Source organism: Cyanistes caeruleus, chromosome 10, assembly GCF_971803275.1.
Source record: "Cyanistes caeruleus chromosome 10, bCyaCae1.hap1.1, whole genome shotgun sequence".
NCBI lineage: Eukaryota > Metazoa > Chordata > Aves > Passeriformes > Paridae > Cyanistes > Cyanistes caeruleus.
This window is the reverse complement of record NC_141710.1, coordinates 13,447,592-13,472,207: the sequence shown is the minus strand read 5'-3', so window position 1 is coordinate 13,472,207 and position 24,616 is coordinate 13,447,592. Positions and strand designations below refer to the sequence as shown.

At 45.9% G+C, this 24,616-nt stretch overlaps 3 protein-coding genes across 5 annotated transcripts in view; 2 read left to right on the top strand and 1 right to left on the bottom strand.

Annotated features, from left to right (window-relative positions):
* The first annotated feature begins 1,927 nt into the window (after positions 1-1,927).
* On the top strand, positions 1,928-3,633 carry LOC147651311 (phospholipase A and acyltransferase 3-like). The gene is made up of 4 exons (XM_086843654.1): positions 1,928-1,975; positions 2,413-2,617; positions 2,816-3,084; positions 3,373-3,633. Exons 2-4 carry the CDS (start codon positions 2,506-2,508, stop codon positions 3,466-3,468), a joined length of 477 nt encoding a protein of 158 aa, XP_086699780.1. The 5' UTR covers positions 1,928-1,975; positions 2,413-2,505; the 3' UTR covers positions 3,469-3,633.
* A 2,039-nt stretch (positions 3,634-5,672) lies between these two features.
* On the top strand, positions 5,673-7,473 carry LOC111945068 (phospholipase A and acyltransferase 3-like). Its single transcript, XM_086843653.1, has 4 exons — positions 5,673-5,802; positions 6,240-6,444; positions 6,643-6,911; positions 7,201-7,473. The coding sequence occupies exons 2-4, from the start codon at positions 6,333-6,335 to the stop codon at positions 7,303-7,305; spliced, it is 486 nt and encodes a 161-aa protein (XP_086699779.1). The 5' UTR covers positions 5,673-5,802; positions 6,240-6,332; the 3' UTR covers positions 7,306-7,473.
* Positions 7,474-23,093: 15,620 nt separating this feature from the next.
* The window catches only part of ATP13A4 (ATPase 13A4), a 40,414-nt gene continuing 38,891 nt past the window's right edge, over positions 23,094-24,616 (bottom strand). For all 3 annotated transcript variants that reach the window (XM_086843618.1, XM_023933067.2, XM_086843619.1), the window contains 2 exons: positions 24,085-24,165; positions 23,094-23,586 (listed from right to left, as the gene is read on the bottom strand). In XM_086843618.1, coding sequence (XP_086699744.1) covers positions 23,365-23,586; positions 24,085-24,165 — 303 coding nt within the window. In that variant the 3' untranslated portion in view covers positions 23,094-23,364. The remainder of the gene's footprint in view (positions 23,587-24,084; positions 24,166-24,616) is intronic.

Here is a 24,616-nt window from a genome sequence, read left to right as displayed (position 1 = left end):
GTCTGCTCTGAACAGGTTGCCCAGGGTTAACCCTAGGCAGCAACAAAGGACCAGGCAGCCACTCACTGCCTCCCCTGCCAGCCCCATCAGGGAAGGAATCAGAAGAGTTAAAGTGAAAAATCTGTGGCTTGAGAGAATGTTGGTTTAGTGGGTAAACTGAAAGCTTTACATTAAAGGAAAGCAAAACAAGGAACTAATACACTGCTTTTTATCATTATTTTTGCAATGTTTGAAATACCCAAGCCAAGATGACCAGCTGTATTTGATACTACCCTTTGTTATTACACCTGAGTAAAGGTCTTTGTTTTACTACTGGAGAACACATCATAATCAAAATCAAACTGGAAGTCATTTTTTGATTCCTGGAAATGGAATCAAAACTTCTTTCATAGCTAAGCTATTTAGGTCATTGCAGAGCAACCAGTGAGCTTTCATCTTTCTGTACTCTGAGCAGTCTCACTGCACACCCTGGCAAGGGCACCCTGGCAGGGCACTGTGTGGGGGCAGCATATGAACCTCTCACATCTCTATCCTGTAATACAAGAGAACTGGCATTGATTTATCTGGGGAATGGTCTTGTTCTTGAAAGTTGTAACATTTCAGAGAATGCAGAAGTTAGCAATTGTACCATGCTTCTCTTTGCAGTCAAGGTGATGTTGCTCATTATGGGCTTTCCAGGGAACCTTGTGGGTGCATTGACAGGATTTGGTGAAACTTGGCCCAAACTGTGTGGGGAGAGTGTGAGGAAGAACAGTAGAATCCACTACTTGCTACATTTTGAGCCTTTGTAGAAGATATTGGCAAGGCCCAAGACCTACAGCTGCCATGGAATAGCGTCAAGACTGTTCTTTTCCCAAAACCTGAGAGAAATATTCTTGATTAGGGTCAGGGGCATGGGCACAGCCTACCCCTATATGGAAGGGCTTTTACAGAGATTTCAACCATCTGAATGTGGTGCACATCAGAGTGAGAGGAATGATGAGCTTGTCTTTACAAACAAGCTGTGGGTCAGTTGATAAGATGTAGCTATCAGTGAGAGATGACAGAAACAATGGGATGGATTCCAGTAGAAGATCAAAGAGGCACTGAAAGAACACTATGAATTCCATAAAAGTTAAGAAGGGATTATGCATTGGGGGTGGGGGGGGAAGGTACCCCAGGTGTCAGGCGTTCTGGGAAGCCTGTACCTCTCAAGTACCTCAGCCTATGGAGAAAGAGAGAAGGGACAAGCGGCCGGGAATTAGGATAAAAAGGAGGCTGCGCCCTCCAAAAATTTGAGAGACCCCAGGGGAATGCCCCATGGCCTCTCCCTTTATTCGAATAAAGAAAAAGGACTCCTCTGTCTCCTTTTTGGACATAAACCTCTGGTGTTTGTGGATTAATTTTCCTGACAAGAGGATGAAAACCTGGACTGATTCAGTGCAAGCCAGGGAAGCCCCAGCATTGTGCAACCTAGTCCCCTTCACTGTTTTTGTGGGAGGGGTTAACATCTGTCTGATATCCCTCAGCTTTTTGCTGCAAAGTCTTTTCCGTTTACATGAGGCCATTTAGGATCCTCTGAAGCATGCTCTGCCATTTTTGGTACCAGCTGCTTGACTGGTACCCAAGCTAGATTTCAAGCATGATCCAGTGCTTGTTCTGCAAGAAAACGTCCAGCAGAGTGACAGAGCACAGGATCAGGGCTGTTGTCAATCACAGGACATGAGAATGGCTCGGGGACAGACTCTCCCCACAATGAGGTGTTGGCCACACTTCCTCGGAAACAAGATCACGTTTCCCACTCAAAGTGTGGTTTTGGCACTCTGCTAGGGAGCACAGCCTTTCCTCCTCGAGAGACGGGTGTTGCCAGATGTGCGGCTCCTGGGTAGCGCGACCCATGACCCCGCAACGATTGCGCAATCGCTTCTACCATGATATTTATAGAGGTAGGAAGGGACCGGGAGCCCGGGCTCGGCAGCAGCGGGACAGGCGCTGGGTGAGCGGAGCTCGGGGGATGCGAGCGGTCATTCCCAGCAGGATGCGGCCCCTCCAGGCTGCGGGCGCGGCTCTGCCGGGCGGCCGGAGGTGCCCCAGAGCCCGGGCACGGGCTGGGCAGCGCGGGCAGCCCCGGGCAGCGGGCCCGGCCCCGGCAGCAGCGGAGCCCCGAGCGGAGCGCGGCCGGGAGGGGAGCGCGGGCCCCGCGGGCGGGCGGGGGCAGCCGGGGCCGGCGGCAGGCGCCGGACGCGCAGCCGGCCCGGGCTCGGCCTGCGGCGGATGCTCTGGGGGGCAGCGGGGCCGTTCGGAGCCTCGCCCCGGGCCGGCGGGCGGCAGCGGCCCCGAGCCGGCTCCGCTGCTCCGAGCGGGGCCGCCGCTCCGGCAGCCGCTGCCCTCGGGGCCCGGCACTGACACCCTCCGTGCCTGCGCTCCCGGCAGGTGCCCCTGCACAGCCCTCGCCTCCCCGCTGCGCTCTGCCCTGCGCTCAGCCCGCACAGCCACAGCTGCACGTCCTGACTGCTCGCTGCTGACATGGCACAGGGCAGGGACCACCCCAAGCCTGGGGACCTGATCGAGATCTTCCGGCCAGTTTATCAGCACTGGGTAATCTACGTGGGGGATGGATATGTCATCCACGTGACAGGTAAGGCTTGTGCCACCTGGCAGGGTGCCGAGTGCGTGCTGGCATGCCCCAAGAGCCCTGTCTCCCTCTATGGGCTGCTGCTGCTGGACTCTGTGTGTGTAGCTGGATTTTCCAGGAGCAATCTGAAACCCATCTGAGGTCCTGGAGAGGCCAGAGAGGGTCTGCCTGCCTGCAATATCTCCTCTTTGGCTTATCCAGATGAAGGAGACACGTCCTCTTTGGCTAGCAGCTCATCAATATCCGCCACAAGGGCCACGGTGAAGAAGCAGCTTCTGAAGGAGGTGGTGGGAAAACATAAATGGCGTGTCAACAACAAGTACGACCGCTCCTACACTCCTTTCCCCGTGGAGAAGATCATCCGACGTGCTGAGGAATTGGTTGGCAAGGTGGTGCCCTATAATGTGATTACCAAAAACTGTGAGCACTTTGTGACAAAGCTCCGCTACGGAATAGAACTCTCTGATCAAGTGAGTGACACTGGCTGAGCCCCTGGTGCCTCCCAAACCCCTGGGCCTGGAGGGTCACTGTGGTCTGTCTGCACCCTGACAGAGCCCTCTCACTGAATGCCAGCTCCTCGGGGTAAAATCCTGGGTGTTACCCTTCTGCTGCTGGGGTACATATGTCCCACTGCTTTATTCCCCCTGATTGTCCCTGCCTGTTCTATGTTATCATGTGGGGGTGGAGGTTGAGGGCTGGCTGGTGTAAATATAAGTGCTACTCATGTTTCCAGCCTGTATTTTGCTTTCCTTTTGCAGGTCAAAGAAGCCGCTAAGGAAGGTGCTGTATCAGCAGCATTAACTATTGTTACGGGTTTTGCTGCTCTTGCTCTGGCAGCATTGTTGAAGAGATAGTACTGCTGATGAGCTGTCAGGAAGAGCTCAGAGAGGGCAGGGAAAGCCACCAACAACAGCAGTCACTGATCAGCTTTTGCTACACGTGCCATCAAGGCTGACCAGGAACAGTGTAACTTTGGTGCTAAGGTGAAATAATCCAAAATAAAATTTCTGAAATCGAAACTCATACTGCCCTAAAATCTTCTTTTATCTGAGTATAGCTTTGTGTGCAAGTTTAACAATTCAGCCTTGCTCTTCCCTGCCATCCCATTAAGAAATGATAGATCAAGAACATCACTGCTCAAGATGATCCTCAGCAGTTCAAGCCTGGTTGCCACATCTGGTTTTATTTCATTGTCTGTGATGATTTCTGTCGTGGTTGGGGACAACTTGCAAGTAATTTCTGCCGTGCTTTCCCCTTCCCCACACCTCCCCACCAGTGCTTTGCTGAGAACTGGTGCAGACTTTTCTTCCTGTTTTGATCAGCTGGTGCTACCATGGAGGCTCTTTCTGTGCATCACTGAAATAAAAGTACTGCTGAGGGTTTGCTGTGCTTTCCAACTGAGGCTCGGTGTCTGGGGGCGTTTGGGTTTGAAAGAGAGATGTTTGCCACGGAAGGTGAGAACCTTCCTGGAAGAGAAAGAAGACCCCTCCCTCCAAATGATTATGACTTCGACATTACAGGGCTTCCAGGCAAAAATTTGGAAAGAGAAACAAGAGTTCTGTACTGGATGTACAGAACAGAGCAGGCAAGAGCACAGTCCCCGGAGCTCCCGAGTTGCGGAGCGCCGCTGTCCCTCTCGGTGCGCTCTGCAGGCAGGGGCTGCAGTGCCACTGCTGCGAGGAAATCACTAGAGTTGAAGTGGAAAATCTGTGTCTTGAGAAAATGTTGGTTCAGTAGGTAACCAAAAGCCATACATTGAAGGAAAGTAAAACAAGGAATTCGTTCACTGCTTTTTATCATCTCTTTTACAATGTTTGAAATACCCAAGTCGAGACTTCTGGTTCTAGGTTGTTTTTTGTACTGCCCCTTGTAATTACATCTCCATAAAATTGCTAAGTTTTACTACTGGAAAACACATAATAATCAAACTGAAACTGAAAATTATTTTCGATTCCTGGAAATGGAATCAAAAGTTCTTTCCTGGCTAAGCTATTTAGGTGGTTATGCAGCAACCCATGAGCTGTAATCTTTCTGTACTCAGAGCATTCTCTCTGCACACCCTGGCAAGGGAACACTGTGTGTAGGCAGCATATGGACATCTCTCATCTCAACTTCATCCTGTAAGGGAGGAATACAGGAATACAGGAATTACTTCATCTGGGGACTTACCTTGTTGTTCTTGGAAGCTGAAACATTTCACAGAATGCAGAAGTTTGCAATTGCACCGTGCTTCTCTTTGCTGTCAAGGTGATGCTGCTCATTATGGGGCTGCCTTTCCATGGAGCCTGCTGCGTGCATTGACAGGATTTGGTGCAACACTGCCTGAAGCATGAACTGAGAGTGTGAGGAGGAGCAGCAGAACCCATCATTTGCAGTATTCAGAACTTCTGAGCCTTTCTGGGAAACGTTGGCAAGGCCCAAGACCTACTCAAGTTGCCGTGGGGTAGAGTCAGTGCTATTCTTTTCCCAACAGCTGAGAACAATCCTTGCCTGTGCTCTGGGGCACAACCAGCACAGGTACAGTGTGTCCCTAAATGGAAGGGCTTTTTTTAGGGATTTCAGCTATCTGAACCTGGAGCACAGCAGAGCATGAAAACCTGGGCTGATTCAGTGCAAGCCCAGGAAGCTCCAGCAGTACGCAGCCCCGAGCCCAGCTTCAGGATGTCACCTGCTCCTCTCCTCTGCTTTTGTAGTTGGTCTTAACATAAATCAAATCCATGCATTTGCTGCAAAGTCCTTTGCCTTTACACAAGACCATCTGAAATCCCTCAGCAACATCCTCTGCCATCTGTGGTCCTGGCTTGTTGAGTGGTACCCAAGGCAGGTGTTACTCAGCATCCAGAGGTGATTGTTCTGCAAGATAATGTCCTGTGGATTGCAAAGGCACAAGGTCAGCTGCCCAACAATGGACAGGAGGACTTCTCGGGGACAAACGTTCCATGTAATGAGGCAGTGGCCCGACTTTGTTGGGTAAAAGAATAGATTTTCCAAAGAAGGCATGGTTTTGGCACCGGCCTCGGAAGCACAGCATTCCCAGGAGCAGAGGCTCATATGAGTCAGACGGGACGGGTCTGGGGAGGTACTCTCAGTGAATCTAACAGGATGCACGCAACTTCCTCTGCCCGGATATTTATAGCGGGACCATCGGGCCGGGAGCCCGGGCTCGGCAGCAGCGGGACAGGCGCTGGGTGAGCGGAGCTCGGGGGATGCGAGCGGTCATTCCCAGCAGGATGCGGCCCCTCCAGGCTGCGGGCGCGGCTCTGCCGGGCGGCCGGAGGTGCCCCAGAGCCCGGGCACGGGCTGGGCAGCGCGGGCAGCCCCGGGCAGCGGGCCCGGCCCCGGCAGCAGCGGAGCCCCGAGCGGAGCGCGGCCGGGAGGGGAGCGCGGGCCCCGCGGGCGGGCGGGGGCAGCCGGGGCCGGCGGCAGGCGCCGGACGCGCAGCCGGCCCGGGCTCGGCCTGCGGCGGATGCTCTGGGGGGCAGCGGGGCCGTTCGGAGCCTCGCCCCGGGCCGGCGGGCGGCAGCGGCCCCGAGCCGGCTCCGCTGCTCCGAGCGGGGCCGCCGCTCCGGCAGCCGCTGCCCTCGGGGCCCGGCACTGACACCCTCCGTGCCTGCGCTCCCGGCAGGTGCCCCTGCACAGCCCTCGCCTCCCCGCTGCGCTCTGCCCTGCGCTCAGCCCGCACAGCCACAGCTGCACGTCCTGACTGCTCGCTGCTGACATGGCACAGGGCAGGGACCACCCCAAGCCTGGGGACCTGATCGAGATCTTCCGGCCAGTTTATCAGCACTGGGTAATCTACGTGGGGGATGGATATGTCATCCACGTGACAGGTAAGGCTTGTGCCACCTGGCAGGGTGCCGAGTGCGTGCTGGCATGCCCCAAGAGCCCTGTCTCCCTCTATGGGCTGCTGCTGCTGGACTCTGTGTGTGTAGCTGGATTTTCCAGGAGCAATCTGAAACCCATCTGAGGTCCTGGAGAGGCCAGAGAGGGTCTGCCTGCCTGCAATATCTCCTCTTTGGCTTATCCAGATGAAGGAGACACGTCCTCTTTGGCTAGCAGCTCATCAATATCCGCCACAAGGGCCACGGTGAAGAAGCAGCTTCTGAAGGAGGTGGTGGGAAAACATAAATGGCGTGTCAACAACAAGTACGACCGCTCCTACACTCCTTTCCCCGTGGAGAAGATCATCCGACGTGCTGAGGAATTGGTTGGCAAGGTGGTGCCCTATAATGTGATTACCAAAAACTGTGAGCACTTTGTGACAAAGCTCCGCTACGGAATAGAACTCTCTGATCAAGTGAGTGACACTGGCTGAGCCCCCGGTGCCTCCCAGAGCCCCTGGGCCTGGAGGGTCACTGTGGTCTGTCTGCACCCTGAAAGAGCCCTCTCACTGAATGCCAGCTCCTCGGGGTAAAATCCTGGGTGTTACCCTTCTGCTGCTGGGGCACATGTGTCCCACTGCTTTATTCCCCCTGATTGTCCCTGCCTGTTCTATGTTATCATGTGGGGGTGGAGGTTGAGGGCTGGCTGGTGTAAATATAAGTGCTACTCATGTTTCCAGCCTGTATTTTGCTTTCCTTTTGCAGGTCGAAGAAGCCAAAGAAGCCGCTAAGGATGGTGCTGCAGCAGCAGCAGTAACTTTTCTTACGGGTGCTGCTGCTGCTGCTGCGGTGGCATTGTTGAAGAGATAATTCTGCTGATGGGCTCTCAGGGAAAGCTCAGAGCAATGCAGGAGTTGCTCCTGTCAACAGCGTTCACTGATCAGCTTTTGCTACAGGTGTCATCAAGGCTGACCAGGAACAGTGTATCCTTGGTGCTAAGGTGAAATAAGCCACAAAATAAAATTTTTGTAATCCCAACTCATATTGCCTTAAGTTGTCTTTTACCTATTGAAGGATAGCTTTGTGTGCAAGTTCAACAGTTTGGTCTTGCTTCTCCCTGCCATCCCATTAGAAATAGCCAGTCATGAATGTCCCCATTCAAGGTGGCCCCTTGAAGCACTAACCTGTTTGCCATATCTGGTTTTATTTCATTGCCTGTGATGATTTTTGTGGTAGTGCGCAAGCACTCGCAAGCAAATTTTCCATTCCTTCACCCCCACCCCACTACTTCCCCTTCAGTGCTTTTCTTCACGACTGATGAAGGCTTTCTACCCACATCCTGGTTTTATCAGCTACTTTCTATGGGCTCTTTCTGTGAATCATTGTTTTTAACCTTAGCTTTATGAAAAGGTAACATAAAAGTATTGCTGAGGGCCTGAGGAGGTGGAAGAGTCCTGGTTGCCAGGTCTACTAAACCACGGGCAAGGCATGTGCACTTTTCTGGAGTCCCTGCCTTTGGTGTCTAAATTGAGCAGCTCCTGTGAGGGTGTGAGGTAGAAAGAAGGGAGTTGAGCATCCTAAAATTTACTGGCAAGGTGGATCAACAGCTGCCAAGGGCTTCCTGGCAAATTGCTAGCTGTTGGGGAGGAGAGGGGGCAGAGCTAAATGGGTGGTCAAACCAAGGGAATTGCCCTTTGATTTTTCTTACAGGTGGTTGCTAAACAGAACTAAAACATATAGAAGCATGTGCAGATTTCACAGCTGATAAATCCTCTGTCCCACCTCAGCCAGGCTGCTTGTACCTTCTTTCTGGTCTTACTTGTCTCCTGCATGGGATAAATGCTCTGTGAAATGGGCTTGGTACCAGAATGGTACCAACAAACTGAATCAGGCCCTAAATGATCAGGTGTTTGCAGCAAAGGCAGCAGCTGGACCTTCTCTGCTCAAAACACAAAACTAACAATCCTACTTACAGCTACAATACTGTGGGTTTAGTGCTGCAGATGATTTCTGTGTTTAGGATCTACATGTAGTCTCTCCCTGAAGAGCAGAAAACAGTTCAAATTTCATAGACAAATATTTTTGCCTTAAGGTATTGCAGAGCTACTTAACTACCCTTCATCTGCAGCAGTTTGTTTCTTTTGTTTTACTATGCAGCTACAATTTTAATACCCAGATTAAGCTGCTGTTGCTTTTACATTACTAATTTGCTCAATAGTTCTGGGAATCAATCAACTTCTACACAAACAGGTTATTATCTTCACATACATTTGGTTAAAAGGCATTGCTACTGGCTGCTCCATGTCTGTCTGCAGCATATGAATTGAAAATTTCTTTAATGGCAGACAAATCTATTCTGTGGTTACTGTTATATTTTGCCATTTCACGTGATTCCACTTCTGTACCTGATCCAGAAATATTAGCTACCATGCACAAAGCTCTTCTAACAGCACAAAGAAACTCCCAGCACTGAAATTTGAGGGTCAGACCAAATTTAGACTCCTATTATTCTATATTTTTTACAGTTCCTGAGGAATTAAGATGTTTTATCAACACTTTTGAGAGCTGTGCTCTCCCAGTCACAGCCCCATACACCAAGCTCAGAGCAGGCAGCAGTACCCCATGACCAAACTCACCTGATCAGCTCCAGCAGACAGTGGAGGCTGGGGACCTGGGAGGTGAAAGATGAGGTCACAGACATCTCTTGTTCTAACAGCAACATCACTGCATGGATCACTTTCAAAGCCTGAAATCCATGGCAGTCACAAGATGGAAAAATATCCTTCCCACCTTGTAATTAATAAATAATTAACTGTTGCTTTTTCAGAAAGGGGTCGTGTCTTGTTTATGCTTAAAATGCAATATCCATAATTAGTGAGAATCATTTCTGGGGGAGAAAGCTATCCTTTGGGGGACCCGGAGGAGCACCTTTGGGGTCAAACCCCCAAAGTATTCCAGGTTGTTTTCAGCTCTGCTAAGCTGCCGGACAGCAGCAGCAGCCTCGGAGGATTTGCTGGAATTCGGGCTATTCGTAAATGTGGGGATCTGCCTTGGGGTTTTTCTCTCAGCCTCATTTGGTGCTGCCTTCTGTGCTGTGCTGGAGAGAGGCAGTGGCTCTGTCTGGGTGAGGGGTGCTGGTACTCCAGATGCAGAGGGATGCCTGTAAGGGACCTGGAAGAAAAGCAGCTGCAAAGGATGCGAAAGGGGATTGCTTGTGAAGAAAGGAAAGGTGGAAACGATCAGCCTGGGGCAGCACTAGATGGGACAATCACACTTCAAGAAAATACATTACTGATTTGGTTCCAGCAGAAAAAAAAAAGGGAACCTTACTTGAGTTCTGAAACCCTTCAACAAGGCTGGACTTGTGGCCAGGAGACATCCTGCCAAAGATAGGCACATTCACCATTATCTGCAAGAAAAAGCAATGGGCTGTCATAGAAGTATTTGTGCTTCCATTGCTCCACTGAGGCAAGACTAGACCTCCCTGGTGGATCCCTGACACTTGTAAAATGCCCTAATCCCAATTCTAAAACCTTGATGTGGTTTTGCTTCCCTTAGGGTTTAGGTGTCCTGTAACTTCATATTTATCCTGCTGTTTTCTGCCTTGCCTGTTCTGTCAGAGGTGCTGCAAAGCCAGAGATCACCACTGCAGCAGTCTTTAGAGTAGCCAGGTATTGTAAGGGCTTCCCAAGTGCAGAACAGATGGTTGATGACAGCAGCAATAACACTGCTCACCCTGAGGTTTCTTATACATGAAAATCTGGCTAGAGAGTATAAAATCTGAGAATCTGTCCCAGCACCAGCTATTTTATGAACTGAATGATAGGAACTGAAGTTCTCTTCTGCTAGAGGTGGTTATTTCACATTCCTGATGGCCCTGCTGAGCAATGCCATTTCTGGCTGTGGAAGTGGCACATGGTCATGGGGTTGATGTTTTTAATTACACTGGAATTGAGAAGGTGACCATGGAGTAACTCCACTGCACAGCTGCTCACAGCACTACAGCCACCCCTGTCATCTGAGGTGTTACAAGATGCTGAAAGCACGCTGTTCAGGTTAAACCTGAGGCATAATGGGAGGTTGCTTGGAGTTGTCAAAATGTGAAGTAATGTTATAACTGCTGACAGAAAAACACTTTCTCCTCACAGAACACCACTGACATGAAGTAAAATAGGGGGACAAGTGCATTGCTTTCTCTGAACCTACTTTTGGCAGCAAGCTGTAGAAGTGCTTGACAATAATCTGAGAGGACTTTCCATTCACTGCAAAATGGTTTCAGACTTCTTCCAAGGTGATCATACCTTAGTATGAGCTTATACCTACTAGAAATAAGAACACCTTTAGCTTCAGGCTGAAACTAAACATGCCATAATAACATGCCATTTCACTTTCACCTTGCCAGCCTCCCTCCAGGAAGCCAGGGACTCAGCCTTCTGCAACACCCCTTTGTAAAACTTTGACGTGTCAATACTTGATTCTTTACACATTTTCACACATACCAGCCTGCTGTTAAGCCACAGGCTGCTGGTTCAGACACTGAAATTTGGCCCAGCAAATTGTCACACAGACAAGTATGTATAACTGCTTTAATTCTGTACAATGCTTCAAGCATGACTGAGATGGCCACTGCATCTGCAAAGCCCTGCCAGTTAGTTGTGTAGTAATGTCACAAGTCCTGAGGAAAGAACCACCCTATTAACGATTTCTCCCCAATGGATGCACAGTCCTTTCCACACTTCCATATACCCTGGGGTAGATATGAACAAGCCCCCAGGTTTCCTCTGTTCCTTAGAGCTGCTTCTGAATCCTCAGCAAGGAGACAGTTATTAGGCATTAAAAGCATTAAATTCCCCTTGGCTCAAGAGCAGCCATCCCTGGCTGTGCTTACATAGGGAGCAGCTGGGTTTGCCTTGCATTTTTCTGCCAATCACCAGGCAGTGGAAGCTGGAATGGAACCCTCAAGTTTGTCTGCCACAATGAGCCTGACTTTGCTGCCTGTCAATAGTAAATCACATGACGGAAGAAATTGCTTTTATGCTTATGTGTTAATGTAAGAATTCTTCCAAAAAAAAAATTTTCAATTTTCTGATAATTCCTGTGATTTTAAAAGCAAAGAGTTCCTTTTAACTCTGCAGCATTTTTCTGCATATACTCACTACTACACACTGCAATCACAGCTTTAAAGTCAGTACCTAGTGATTCATTAAGCTGCAATTAATAGAAAAACAACCTAGAAAGTATAAGAGGAGCTATTGAGAAACCTAGGAAAGTAGAACATAATTCTGGAGATACATCTTTTGCTGCTGTTGGCTTGTTTGGAGGCTTGTGTCATTAGATCATATGTGGTTCTAAACTAAATCTTTCTATTTACCAGTCTGTTAAAACTGTTTTCACAGAATCACAGAACTGTTAGAGTTGGAAGGGACTCTAGAGATCATCCAGACCAACCCCCCTGCCAGGCAGGGTTACCTGGAGCAGGTGACACAGGAACCATCCACGTGGGTTGGGAACATCTCCAGAGAGGGAGAACTCCATGACCTCTCTGGGCAGCTCTGGGTGCTCTGCTGTCTTCAATAGAAGGTTCTCCCTCGTATTGAGGTGGAACTGTCTGTGGTTTAGTTCATGGTCGCTGCTTCTCCAATCACTGGGCACCACTGAAAAGAGTGTGGCACCTTCCTCTTGACACCCACCTTTGAGATATTTATAATATTAATTAATGAAATTTCCTCACTTTTTGCCCAGACTAAACAGGCCCAGCTCCCAAAGTTTCTCCTCGTGAGAGAGGCTCCAGACCCCCAAATCATCTTTGTGGCCTTTTCTGGACCCACTCAGGTATCTCCTTGTCTTTCTTGCACTGAGAAGCCCTTCACCTCTTTGCAGGTCTGTGACACTTGAAGTAACAAACCACGGAGTCACAGATCATTGGTTCTGTGTTTGTTTGGGATTGTTTTCAGGTATTCAGTGAATCACAGAAGTGACCTGAGTTTCAAATTTGCAGACAAATTTGAGTGCAAGCTTATAATATTCTTGACAGACAAAATAGAAAAGCCTGTGCTTATTTGCAGCAAGAGGACAGAAGCCTTGGCTCAAGTATTAATATCAATTATCCTTAATAACAGTAATTTGCATGTCCACAGTGAGCTTTGCACTGATAAGATTTAAAGCCTTAACAAGCTGGGTCAGTAACTCACTGCTGAATTTATACAGCAATAAATTCATAATTTCAGGAGGAAATTCATGAACTTGTACAGCACAACACACTTGATGTGACACACAATTACTGTGATCCTACATCTGCTCTGAATATTTTGACATATCAATATTACTTATGCACTAAATCTTCAGCAGATGCAAGTCAACTAAGAGCTGTACTACAGCTGAACTTGAGGTTGTGCAACCCTCTAGTTGTTGGGCTATGTGAATCTTTAACTTACAAACAATGGAAACTTGTTTGTAGCATTAACTAATGGAATTTATTGAGCCCAAAGCTTGTTTGCAGGAGGAGTCAAAGGGTTCAAAGCCCCCATGCAGTTGCAGTGGGGCCAGTGGAAATCCCTTTAGAATTTCAGCCTCAATATAAGCCCTGATTAAAGTTTTGGTTAAGGTCAAAAACACAATAAATTTTCTCTTTTTGTATGAGTATAGGAACTCCACATGAGTGTCTTGTCTGCAAAAGCTGGACAATATTTCTGGTGGTAATTTCATCTACATGTTGTACTGTTCCTCCTCAATCTTCTGTGAAACAATGACTACTCTCCACAGCCCAGAAGAAAATGGGAATTGACAATTTCACATTCTCTGTCTTCTGGCTGTGTAATCAGACCACTGATCTCAAGTTTATGAACCGTTGTCTCAAGAACGGTCATCTCAGCATACTTCCCAGGAATCTTGGTGTTTTTCTTTCTATTTCACTTGTTTTCCAGTCTTTGTCCTAGCCTTTCTCTTAATCAGCACACATTAACACAATATTCCTGAATCTACAGCCCTGTAAAACTGGAAACTGAAATGTGATGAGTTACATTGTCATGGGAACAGAGCAACCTTTGAAACAAGACAGGTTTCATTGTTGCCATAGCACTGTCTTCCTGGTATTGTTACAAGAAATCCAGCTCCTTCTGCTTGGAAGAAGCTGGTTGGGTGTATGCTTTCAGCTGTCAGAACACAGAGCTTCCCAAGGGCCTCTGAAGATGAAGCCCATAGTGTGGTCTGATCATCTGCTTTCAGCAAGCAGCAGCCAGGCTCTCCCTCCCCTGCCTTACACTCCAGTGCTTCCAAGTAAAATTAAGAGAGTGAATGCAGGCAGCCCTGAGTCACTCAAAACCTTTTCATGTCCAGGGGATTTCCCTGAATCTCCTTATCCAAAACCAGGTCTCCATGCCTTCACATACAGCTCCCCAGGCAGAGGATGGAAACTTAGGGATTTTCTGAAACTTGAATATTGAAAGCATATTGTTAGTGGGAGTGCTTTTAAGAGGGCCAAAAAGTACACAATGATTAATTCTCATAAGTTCAGCTTGATGTGGAGTAACTGAGATGGGAAAACACTCTGATGGGCTGGGACAGAAGTCCTATTTAGCAATTGCTGTTTGAGCAGAAACAGCCCTATTGGAGAGGAAACAACTCACAGCAGGGATCTCCAAAAAAATCCTGGCAATGTGCCCTTGGAGAAGGGTTGTGAGGCTGCAGTGAGGGAATGCATCTGCTCCGGCTGCTGCTGCTCACTCAGGGCTGGATAAGCACTGTTAGCCTGATCCCAGTGACCCTGGGAGCAATTTGAAAGCCATAAGGAGCCCCAGGTTCACTTCCAGCTGTAGATTTGACATCTGCATAGCCACAGGCACTTATTCCTCCCACCCTGGTGTTAAAAATGGGTAAGTTGGTTAGCCCCTATTGACACCATGTCTCATCATAACTCAAAGATTCATGCCCCAGTTTTTTTCTTTCTGGTTCTTTCTTTTCTCTCTCAGCCCAGCCTTGAGGTTTATTCCCTCCTGGGCATGACTGAAGACATGCAAGGCTGGGCTGGGTGAAGACACTGTAATTTCATCACAGAAGTTATTTAATTTATCAGAGTCCTCTCTTTTCATACACACACATTCCCCCTGAGAAGCTGCTGGCTGATAAGGTATGTCTGCCAGACCACAACACAGCCATCACCATTTATTCTGGCCTGTTAAGGAGAACTTTAAATAGATATATTTATATTTGGTCACCACTAGCATCCACTGTTGCTAGCACAGGCACAGTGAAATGAATCTGGAATTAAGCAGCTCTATTAAAAAGCACAATGAATCCAGGACCTGTTGTGCCTCTGGGCCATCAAAGCCTCTTCTGTTTCCAACACATTATACCTTGTTCTCAGCCTGATCATAATTGGCTTATTAATTAATTAATACTTCAGAGACACCGTGAAGTTGCTGAACATCACATAAAACCAACAAATATTTATATCTTATTAAACATAAAATAGGATATTTTGAAAGAAGAATTAAATTCCTTTACTGGCTCACAGTTTTGAGCTTAGCTGACAGCTAGATTTACAATACATTTTAAAATGTGAACATTTAGGAAAGAGTAATTATGCAAATAGTCTAATGAGATCCATGCACACAACAGTAGCTCCTCCTCGTGTTCTTGGCAAGCGGTCAGCAGCACATCCTGAGTCAGATGCACATTGGACACGTCTGCAAAAAGAGCTTTACATTGTGATACCTTACAGGGGATTTTTTTTCAGATGAATTTATTCTGACACATGGATCCAGTTTTGTTCTGCTGCTTACATGAGATACTGCCTGCAAGGGTACCTTGGTGAAATTCACTCTGGCGCTGCTTGAGCTGCCTGCCTTTTGGTGGCTGTGAGCCTGTTCAACATGTACCTCCTCAGTGGGGCCTCCCTGGAGCACTGGAGGAGGGCCAAGAAGAGATTATACTACATGCCTGCAGTCTGGTCCCACTGGAGGAGTATTTTATTGGTTGACACTTATTAATTTAATCTCATTAATTTACATCAGATAGTAATTTCCTCTCTGCTTTCTTAAGAAGTATTGGGAATGTGATTATTCTTCTCTTGCAATGAATTTCTTCTTTCATTCATTATGGCATAATTATCTTTGTGGTGTTGAAGTATCTGGTACTAATAACTACTAGTGATCCTGGGAGTTGATATGGGGTGTGTGATTTCTCCTGGCCACTGGAAAAGATTAACATTTTGAGTTCGGCACCACATGCACTGAAGTGCTGACGTCTGTTATTCTATTTTGCAATAGGAATAAAATTTAATATGAGTACAATTTTGAATATAATCCACTTTCATGTTTATACTGTCATTCCTTTAGGATTTCAATGGTCTTTAGGCTTGGAATTGAGATGTAGCCTGCCAGGGTTTAGGGAAGTCCCTAAAGAAACATGACCTTTGCAGCTCTGATCTGTGGTCTCATAGATTTTGCAGAAGGTAGGTGATATTTGACAAGCACCAAAATCAGCAAGACTTAATTTCAACAGAAGGAGCATTATCCTAACATTTACAAGATGAAAGGTTTATTGACTAGACTAAGAATATTTATTAACTGTGCTGAGAATGATATAATTGAACAGCCCTGTGCATATTCTCCTAATGCCCTCCGGGTAATTAAAAGCACTCAGGATGCTGTTAAGTTCTGTTTGCCTTGAATTAGCAGCCTCCTTTGTGGCTAGACCTGCCACAGCAGTGCCCAGATGTATTCCTCAGAGGGAAGGAGCTGAGCAGGAAGCAGGGACACCCATTGCACTCTGCCTCCCCAAACATATCTGGTATCTCTCTTGAGAAGATGTTGACAAGGAAGGAAATAAAATGACAAAGTATTTAACTGTAGAGATCCAGAACCACTCCAGGCCAGGACATGGCAGAGAGAAGAGCAGCTCCTTTCCTTCTCTTGCCTTTTCCCACCCATGGTATGATAGGTTTTTCTGAATATTATGTATGAGGAGGATAAGAAATGCGTATTAGACAATGGCAGTGTCCAAAAGCTTAAGACAGCTGTGAATTATCCAAGCCACATTTTTTCTCCTCCTGCTGCAAACTACATGAATAAATAGTAAATAATTTGCTGTCAGAACAGATCGAGACACTTCCCTTTCAGAGAACCTTAGCATTTCTATCTCCAGTGTTGCACCTGAGAACATTCCTTCATTCACAATGTGGCTTCTGTCAATCAGGACGGCACCACAGGGGAGACAGAACTTTTTAACACCTAAATGAAATGTGTCTCCAGGGACAAAGTAACAAGATTCCCATAGAACAATACAAAAACAAACTTAACTTGTGCACAAGTTTTGGGCAGTTAAGTCTCAAGACACACAGAGTATCAGTAATCTTCTCCACTGTATTATTTTAAAACAGTGCTTCTTAGAAATAATACTGGCTGTAAAACAACAGCTCAAAGATCAGCCCTTTAAGCCTCTCTCTCCAAGTAAGCATCTTCAGCTTCATTTGCCTAGTGTCCTAGTGAAACACCCTGACCAGGAAAACCTACCCAAGGCCTTCACATCTCCCACCACCCTCAATATTGCTCATCTCAATGCCTTTGGGAGGCAAAAATAGCCATAACCCCTATTGTATGAGTAAGGAATTGAGGCTGAGGAAAAAAAACACGTATCTGGATGAAAACCATGTGTCTAGACTCGCTAAAAAACACTTGCAAACTGCTTGACAAGATTGTGTAAGCAGCCCATAGCAGAGACATAGCATAGGAAGCAGGTCTTGGAAGGCCAGAATTCTTATCTAGTTGCTTGTTTGTGAAATTAAATTTCCAAGCTGTTCTTGACTCTTAACACAAATTATTGGGTTTACTTGTATAATGACAGATGCTGCAGATATAGATGCATCATACAGGCTGTGTCCACACTTCTTGCTGCCCTGCCCACCTCACCTCACCTCCCTCTGCCCCATTTCTCCTTTGCTGTGCAATTCCAGATACATTTCAACATGTTAGTTCATTATACAGGCTGGTGAGGAAAAAAAGATGCAGGTGACTCACTCCTCTTTTGGTGCAGATGGTAACCTGAACTTTGTTATACTCCTCAGCAATGTGATGCAGCTTGGGAGGCTGCTGTGGATGGGAAATCAACTGCACTGTTGAACCACCAGTACTCAACATCAAGCAGGAAGTTACAATTTGGTGGCCATGCTCATAGCACTTGGAGTTATCCAGGGAGGTTTCACATCACTCACTAAAAGTCAGGATGTGAGTTAATTAACATAGGACAAGCTGTGGTGGGAACATAAATTTTCTGTTTCATTCTAATTCATGTCCCTATATTTTCCCTGGCCTTCAAGGAGCAATTCCTGCTTCATGCCAGAGTCAGCCCCCTTAACTGTAGCATTGCTATTTGCAGTCCCTTAGTAGAAGGTTTATTTGTGCTCAACAGTTGCAGGATATCAACAGAACCACCAAGCTGTAAAGACTATCATTACAAAACTGCCATTGCAGGAAGAAATACAGAAATTCTAATTTAGTTGTGTGTCTGAGCTTTGCCAGTTATTGCAATCTAATTCATACAATTGGATCTCCTGAGATAATGATGAAGTTAATTGTCATTGCAAGGCCATTAGAGAGAATGCCTTATCTTGATTTAAGAGTTGCAATTGCAAAATGATGGACAGCAATACTTTAAGTACAAAGGTACGCTGGCATCTCTGAACACTTGTTCAGTGTGGGAGAGCTACTTATCCTACAGATACTGCAGATACAAAAACATGATGTGCAGACAACACACCTGTGCTGGCAAAAGCCCCAGCTCTTCACATAGACTTTGCCAAGATCAGTGAGAGGCAGCAATGAAAGTGCTCCTGGGCAGCACTCCACAGATAGCACTTCACCTTCTCAAGTTACTTCTCAGAAGGCTGAATCTTGCCCTTGCCCAGTAATTCAGCTCAGGAACAATGATTTTAGTGGTGAATTTGGAGGCAACATAAGCTGTGCCTTGCTCTGAGCAGCAAGTGATCGTGACAAACAGGTCAGAGCACCTCAGAGCTGCCATCCCATCTTCAGAAATTGCAATGCTCAGTGTTGACCTCTAATCCTTATGTCTTCCTGAAGATAAATAAAACATTAATCAGGAGTCAGGAGTCCCCAGTTAATTTTTGCTTTTAAATTTTAACAATACAGGGAAGCAGGATTTCTAATATCCAGACCTGACAGATTAAACTGTTCTCATCCAGACTCATACCACTCCTTCCCATACTTCCATTCATATAATTTCTCTCTTTTTTCCCTATTATATAGTTTCTTCATGTGTTTTTACCTTCACTGAGTATTTTTAAAGTGGACTCAGAAATCATGGAAATGTTTTCCAAATTCTCCAAAAATACTCAGACCAAGTGACCTCAGCCACTTCTCATATGGCTTCCCCTCAAGGCCCTTCGCCATCTTCTCTGCCCTCCTCTGGATGCTGTCTATTAGTTCAGTGTCTTTCTTAACGCTGTGATGCCCAAAATGCCTCCAGCCCTCGAGGTGAGGCTGCCCCAGCTCAGAGCAGAGCAGGACAATCCCCTCCCTTGCTCAGCTGGCGATGCTGTGCCTGAGGCACCCCAGGACACAGCTGTTCTTCCTGGCTGCCAGGGAAAAGCTTATCAGCTTTCACATGTCTGTAACTAGAAACTGTTGATAGCCAATTCCTTTTTGGCAGCAGAAACCAAAAGTGAGACTTTGTCATAACTGTAAGTCATGTGATTTCCCAGCACAGCCATCTAACAGAGGTGACATTTCTGATGGCTACGTAACTGCTACTCAGACAGTACCCAAATATGCAGGAGGGAAAAGACTGAATTAGCACAAAAGTCTTCAATATTTTGGGATTTAAGAAAGTCACTGTAAATATATTTATTTGGAAAAAAGAAAGCCTGTCTGTGAGGTCAGCAGTAATCAGCCTCAGACTACTGCTAAAATGATGGTTTGATTTCCTTGTACTTCCATACTTTTAGCTATGTTACATTCTGTCAGCCTTATAACAAAAGTCATCACTCATTTTTATGTGTTATGTCAAAACAGGCCACTAGCCCCACAGATATCTGAGAGCATATTTTTTGTTATTCTGGTAGCTAGCTAACAGCAAAAAGTTTAAATGAAGTTTTCCAGAGATTACTCATCACTCAGATTCTCAGAAGCAGCGACTTCAGACTATTCTGTAGAGCTAGTGGAACTAAAATAGCCAGTGAAAATGTTTTCTGCATAAAGATTGGAAATGAAATGAATTATTTGTCTGACAAATTTGGTCCCTCATTGAAAATTTAATGCATTCTTCGACATTCACTAGAACAGAGACAGACACTAAATCAGGGTGCCAGCCCTTGGACACTGAAGCTGCATCTGGCCTGAACTACCACAAGCTTATGAGGACCAGTCTGCCTCCAGGCACTACCATCAGTATTTCAAACATGAAGTTTCAGTCTTGAATGGAAGTACAAAGTTCAAATTAAATAAACTTTTCAGAGTGCCATGCTGGAGTTCTCTTCAAAACCCCTTTCCAGAGGGCACTGAAAGGTTGGTAACATCAAATCTAACCAATTTCAAAAATCCTGGAACTTTTCATTAATTTTGTAGGGTTTCAAACATACTTCACTAAAAGTTCAGGTATCCATAGGTGTCTCCCATTTTAAGGACACTCCTGTAGCATCCACAGCCCAGTAAAGTGAACACAAACAGCATAAAAATATCCTGTATGCAGAAACACATGCCTGGTATTTCTATATGCAAACTCAGCAAGTAATTATCCAAAACTATTTCCCCTCTTATCCACAATATCTGTTTTGTCCTCTGTAGAGGAAGATCAGTCCTGCAGTGTGTCCTTATTTATGCAGGAAAAAAAAAAATCCTGTGCCTATGTCAGGAGAAAAGGAAGTTATAAGGTGAAAGAAGCAATTAAAAATAGCAATTCTGCAAATATTTTCCTCTATTCTAAAACATGCTTTTGCTTTACCCTGCTGTTGAGGCCACAGGCAAGTCCAGCAGCAGCAGCAGCAGCATTTCTCTGGTGATTTGTAGTCTCTGGACTACTAAACCAAGTCTGTTAAAGAGGAATGGGTTTTTAGCTATGCTAAAAAATATTCCACTAAAGATCATCAGCAAGAGCCTCCATGAAAGGGCAGCTATGATTTGGCTGCAGTCCCAGCAGCTGCAAAAAGCACAAGCTCTCCAAGTCTGTGTTTTAGCTCAGTCAGGAAGCAAAAATGTCCCCGTCCACAGGAAAAGTTGTGTCAGGAATAAGGGCCAACAGCAGAGGAGGAGGAGATCAGTCTTCAACAATACTGCTCTCCAAGAAGGGACACAGTCAACATAAGGAAAATATTTAGCTGTTACAAGTATGCAGCACCTCCTTAGCTTCCTACTAGTCCCTGCACCCTTCTGCCAGGAATGTGCGCTAACAGCCAAAAAAGAGGTTCACCACCATGGTTCATTTCCACCATGGATTGTGTCTATGAATTATCAGTCACCCCATCCCAAAGCACCCAGGTGAAATCATCATAACTGTCCCCCCAAGTGCTGTGCTCAGAGTGGCAGAGGTTAATCATTACCTACCATCTGAATTCTGTTCTCTTGCAGGTAAGGCTGTATTTCAGCAGCAGGCAAGCAGGTCTTTATCTCCTCAACCCAATTATCACAGGTTTACCAGGACTTGATACTTTCATATTGTCAGTGCTCTGTAAGTCACATGCCCGGTCTGCAATACTACTGCCGCTGTCACTGAGGCACATGCAGCAACATTTCATTTTGTGGGGGAGTTCATTGTAGGACAGTGAATTTTGTCTTCAAGAAAAATGTTACTGTATCTAAAAAGGAAGGATGTCAGGAGCAACTCCATTAACCTGCTCTTTGGTGCCTCAAGCTGTAAAGAATGCAGAGAGCATCTAGCCTTCCCCTTCCGGTGGATTTTGCTGTGAACTGAGAACTCATGAAAACTTTGGAGTCACTTCTAGGAATTAATACAAAATATTTCTAGTTTGTTTCAGGTTGTGTGGCTTTGTGACAGACATTTACAATTAGGTAAACTACTGTATGTAGGAAAACATTTACTCCATTTGCTTATATCAAACTTGTCAAAAACAGATGATAAAATTGCTTTAAGTCAAATAAATGTTTTGTTCAAGTTTTGCAATATTGTTTGATTGAATTTGTTGGGGTTTTGTCTTTTTTTTTCTTAGCTATTATTTCTTTATTTTCTTCGTTATTTTTAGATTCAGGCTAGATTATTTTCAGACTCTACTTTGGTGCAGATATGTTGACTCAAAACAATTAAGAATTTTTTCTGATTTGCTCTTTGTTTCCCAAGCTGCTTTTTAAGTTTAAAAACCAAAGAAGTCTTTCCCATGATTTCCAGCTTGCCTGATTCCTGTCTTTCTGTGACAGCACAGGAGTGTTTTAGCACAAAGTGGTGGGAAAATACATTTTCCAGTAATAAAGTGCTTCTCAGCCCCACCCAGTAAAAACATGGAAAACAACGTGTGAAGTCAACTCAGAGGGCACAGCTCCCCTGCACACCTTATCCACAGAAGGAAGTGTTCCTCTTGGTCCAAAGCCCTTGTGATTGACTATCTTGTTGTTTTATGCAGCTGGGGACCAAGATTGCAAAATGCAGTGAGGAAAAAGGCAGATTAACATCAGTGGGCTATGAGAGTATGTGCAGGTAGAAGCTGCATTTTTTTTTTTAGAGTAGGTAACACTTGGAGGAATGTGAAGTGTTGTTGCATTTATGTATGGCAAACACAGCACAGCAAATTGGGTAAAATTCTCCATCAAAGATTAACAGATGAGGGGTATGAGCTGATGAATGAATTGCACCTGCAATTATGGAGAAGACTAAACCTCAGATGGTTCAACTTAAGAATGTTCCACAGAATTTTAAAAAGTTATTTTGAGACCTGGCTGGCTCCACATCTTTTATTTCAGGCCTTAGGTCTTTGGGGTTAATAACCCCTTCAATGTTTGCTTCTTTTGGCACTGGTAAAGCTGATGCCAGGAGGCAGCCCAGCTATGCAGCACCTGCCCTAATAAAGCAAGCTCACCCCATAAGGGACACAAGTGTGTCCTTGAAGACCCACAGGACGAGATCATAATTTGTAATTAATACGTTCTATTCTAATTTTTTTAATGGATATCCTGAACAATACCTCCCACCAAAAAAAAAAAAAGAAAAGGTTAAATAGTGAAATCATTCAGCTTTGCAGGTAAAAAAAATTTTAGCCATAAAATACAGGTATCACTTGCTAAAAACTAATTGGGCAAACAGGTTTCCTGGTAGCAGTGAGCTACCGAGAGAGCTCTTTTTGTTCCCATCATGGGAAGAGCACAGTGGTGCTGGGAGTGGACACTTCTAGAAAGCTTTGGCTGTTTGCAGCTGCTTTCAGCTCTGGAAGCCAGTTATTGCCAGAAGGGTTAAAACCTCCAAAAAAAAAGAAAAAAAAAAAAAAAAAAAGCAAGACACTGAATAGCAGTATCTGAAACTCCATGAAGAATCCCAGGAATGCCTGTGCTCAGCAGCCTCTATCAGGAGTAAGTTCTACTTGTTTTCTCAAAGAGGATCTGCCCAGAGGAGTGCTGCTATTGCAATTAGCTACTTTTCATCTGGAGAATCCCCCACCCTTAGGGACTGCATAATGCAGTTCAACAGAGGGAAGCAGCAATGGGGTGTTTCAACCACAAATACTTTACCAACATTCAGCAAGTTGTTCTATTTACAGATGGCAGCCATTTGTGTATGGGCAAGGGAACAAAGAAAACATCATTGTGGCTTTATGTTCTGCAGATTTCATGCTTCCAGTTAATTTAGATGTAAGCAAGAGAGCTGGTTATTCCTAGAATGGGAGAGCAGTAATGAGTCAGACCTTCTTTTTAAGTCAGATTACTTTTAAGGTGAAATGCAACTGTCTTTGGCGTGTGCCCACTGCAGTTTCCTTCAGAGTGAGTCCTCACTGCTGTCAAACGTTGGATTGCTATGGCCTCCCGTATTTCCTTCTACTGTTACTGCCACAGAATCTGAGAAGAAGGTTTCATTCAGAGGTGGCCAGGCTGAGTCCTGCTCCAACACATGCTGCAGCCTCTTGTAGTGGCTCTTTGAGCGGTACCGGAATGTCTTTTTCAGAAGCAGCCACAGGGCTCTGTTCTCAATAACAGCTTCCTGTACAGGTAAAAGCAAAATGAAGGTTTAAGAGGATATGGACCGCAGTTTACTCTTCATCCAGAGTACACACATACAGCAAATAGTGAAAACCCTGATCTCACACTTGCCCTTCTCATCCACGTCCCTTAAACAGCCTTATATTGACCACATGTCATACCAGCTCCTCCAGAGTTCTCCACCAGAAAACTGTGACCAGCTCCTCCTGAGAACCTTCAGGATCTGAGCAGAAAACACCACACACACCACCCATATTTTTCTAGCGTGGGGCAGGGCTTGATAGATCCCACTCACCAGAGGAAAGAAAAGGAGCCCAGGCCTTGCATTCCCTTATCATTGAGGGCTTTAACAAAAGGGAGCAAGGGTGAAGTAGCAGCAATTACTCCTGCTTTACCAGGTATTCCAAAACTGGGCTGTGGAGGAGGGAGAAAGAGCAAGACTTGACCATTTTGCCTCTCCAATTAGTGCTGCCCAGCACATCCAAGGATGCACACTCACCTCAACAAGGAAGGACACAGCAAGTGTGACTGCAAGCATTATCACCATGGAGACTCGCCACATGGTAGGGGTGCAAACGAGCTGGGAAAAAAGACGGAGAAGGTATTCAGCAATGTGTCCAAAGTAAAGGCTGGTGGGTACTTGTGCAAAAAACAGAATCATTTAGGTTGGGAAAATCCCTAAAGGTCATTGAGCCCAACCATAAATCTGGCACTGCTAAGTCCACCATGTCCCTAAGTGCCACAACTACACTTGTTTCAAATACTTCCAGGGATGATGGCTCAACCACTTCTCTGAGCAGTCTGTTCCAGTCTGTAACACTTCCAGTTTAAAGTTTTTCTTAATCTCCAGTCTAAACTTTCCTTGGCAGAACCTGAGGCCATTCCCTCTCTATCACTTGTTACATGGGAGAAAAAAAGTGGCACTCACCTTGCTGCAACCTCCTGTCAAGTAACTGTAGACAGAGTTGAGGTCTCCCCCGAGCTTCCTTTTCCCAATATTAAACAAACACAGCTCCCTCAGCCACTCCTTA

Coding starts and splice junctions, on each gene's coding strand:
- LOC147651311 (XM_086843654.1), top strand. CDS start 2,506: ATGGCACAGGGCAGGGACCACCCCAAGCCTGGGGACCTGATCGAGATC. Junction 2,618..2,815: donor ATATGTCATCCACGTGACAG/GTAAGGCTTGTG, acceptor TGGCTTATCCAG/ATGAAGGAGACACGTCCTCT. Junction 3,085..3,372: donor GAATAGAACTCTCTGATCAA/GTGAGTGACACT, acceptor TTCCTTTTGCAG/GTCAAAGAAGCCGCTAAGGA.
- LOC111945068 (XM_086843653.1), top strand. CDS start 6,333: ATGGCACAGGGCAGGGACCACCCCAAGCCTGGGGACCTGATCGAGATC. Junction 6,445..6,642: donor ATATGTCATCCACGTGACAG/GTAAGGCTTGTG, acceptor TGGCTTATCCAG/ATGAAGGAGACACGTCCTCT. Junction 6,912..7,200: donor GAATAGAACTCTCTGATCAA/GTGAGTGACACT, acceptor TTCCTTTTGCAG/GTCGAAGAAGCCAAAGAAGC.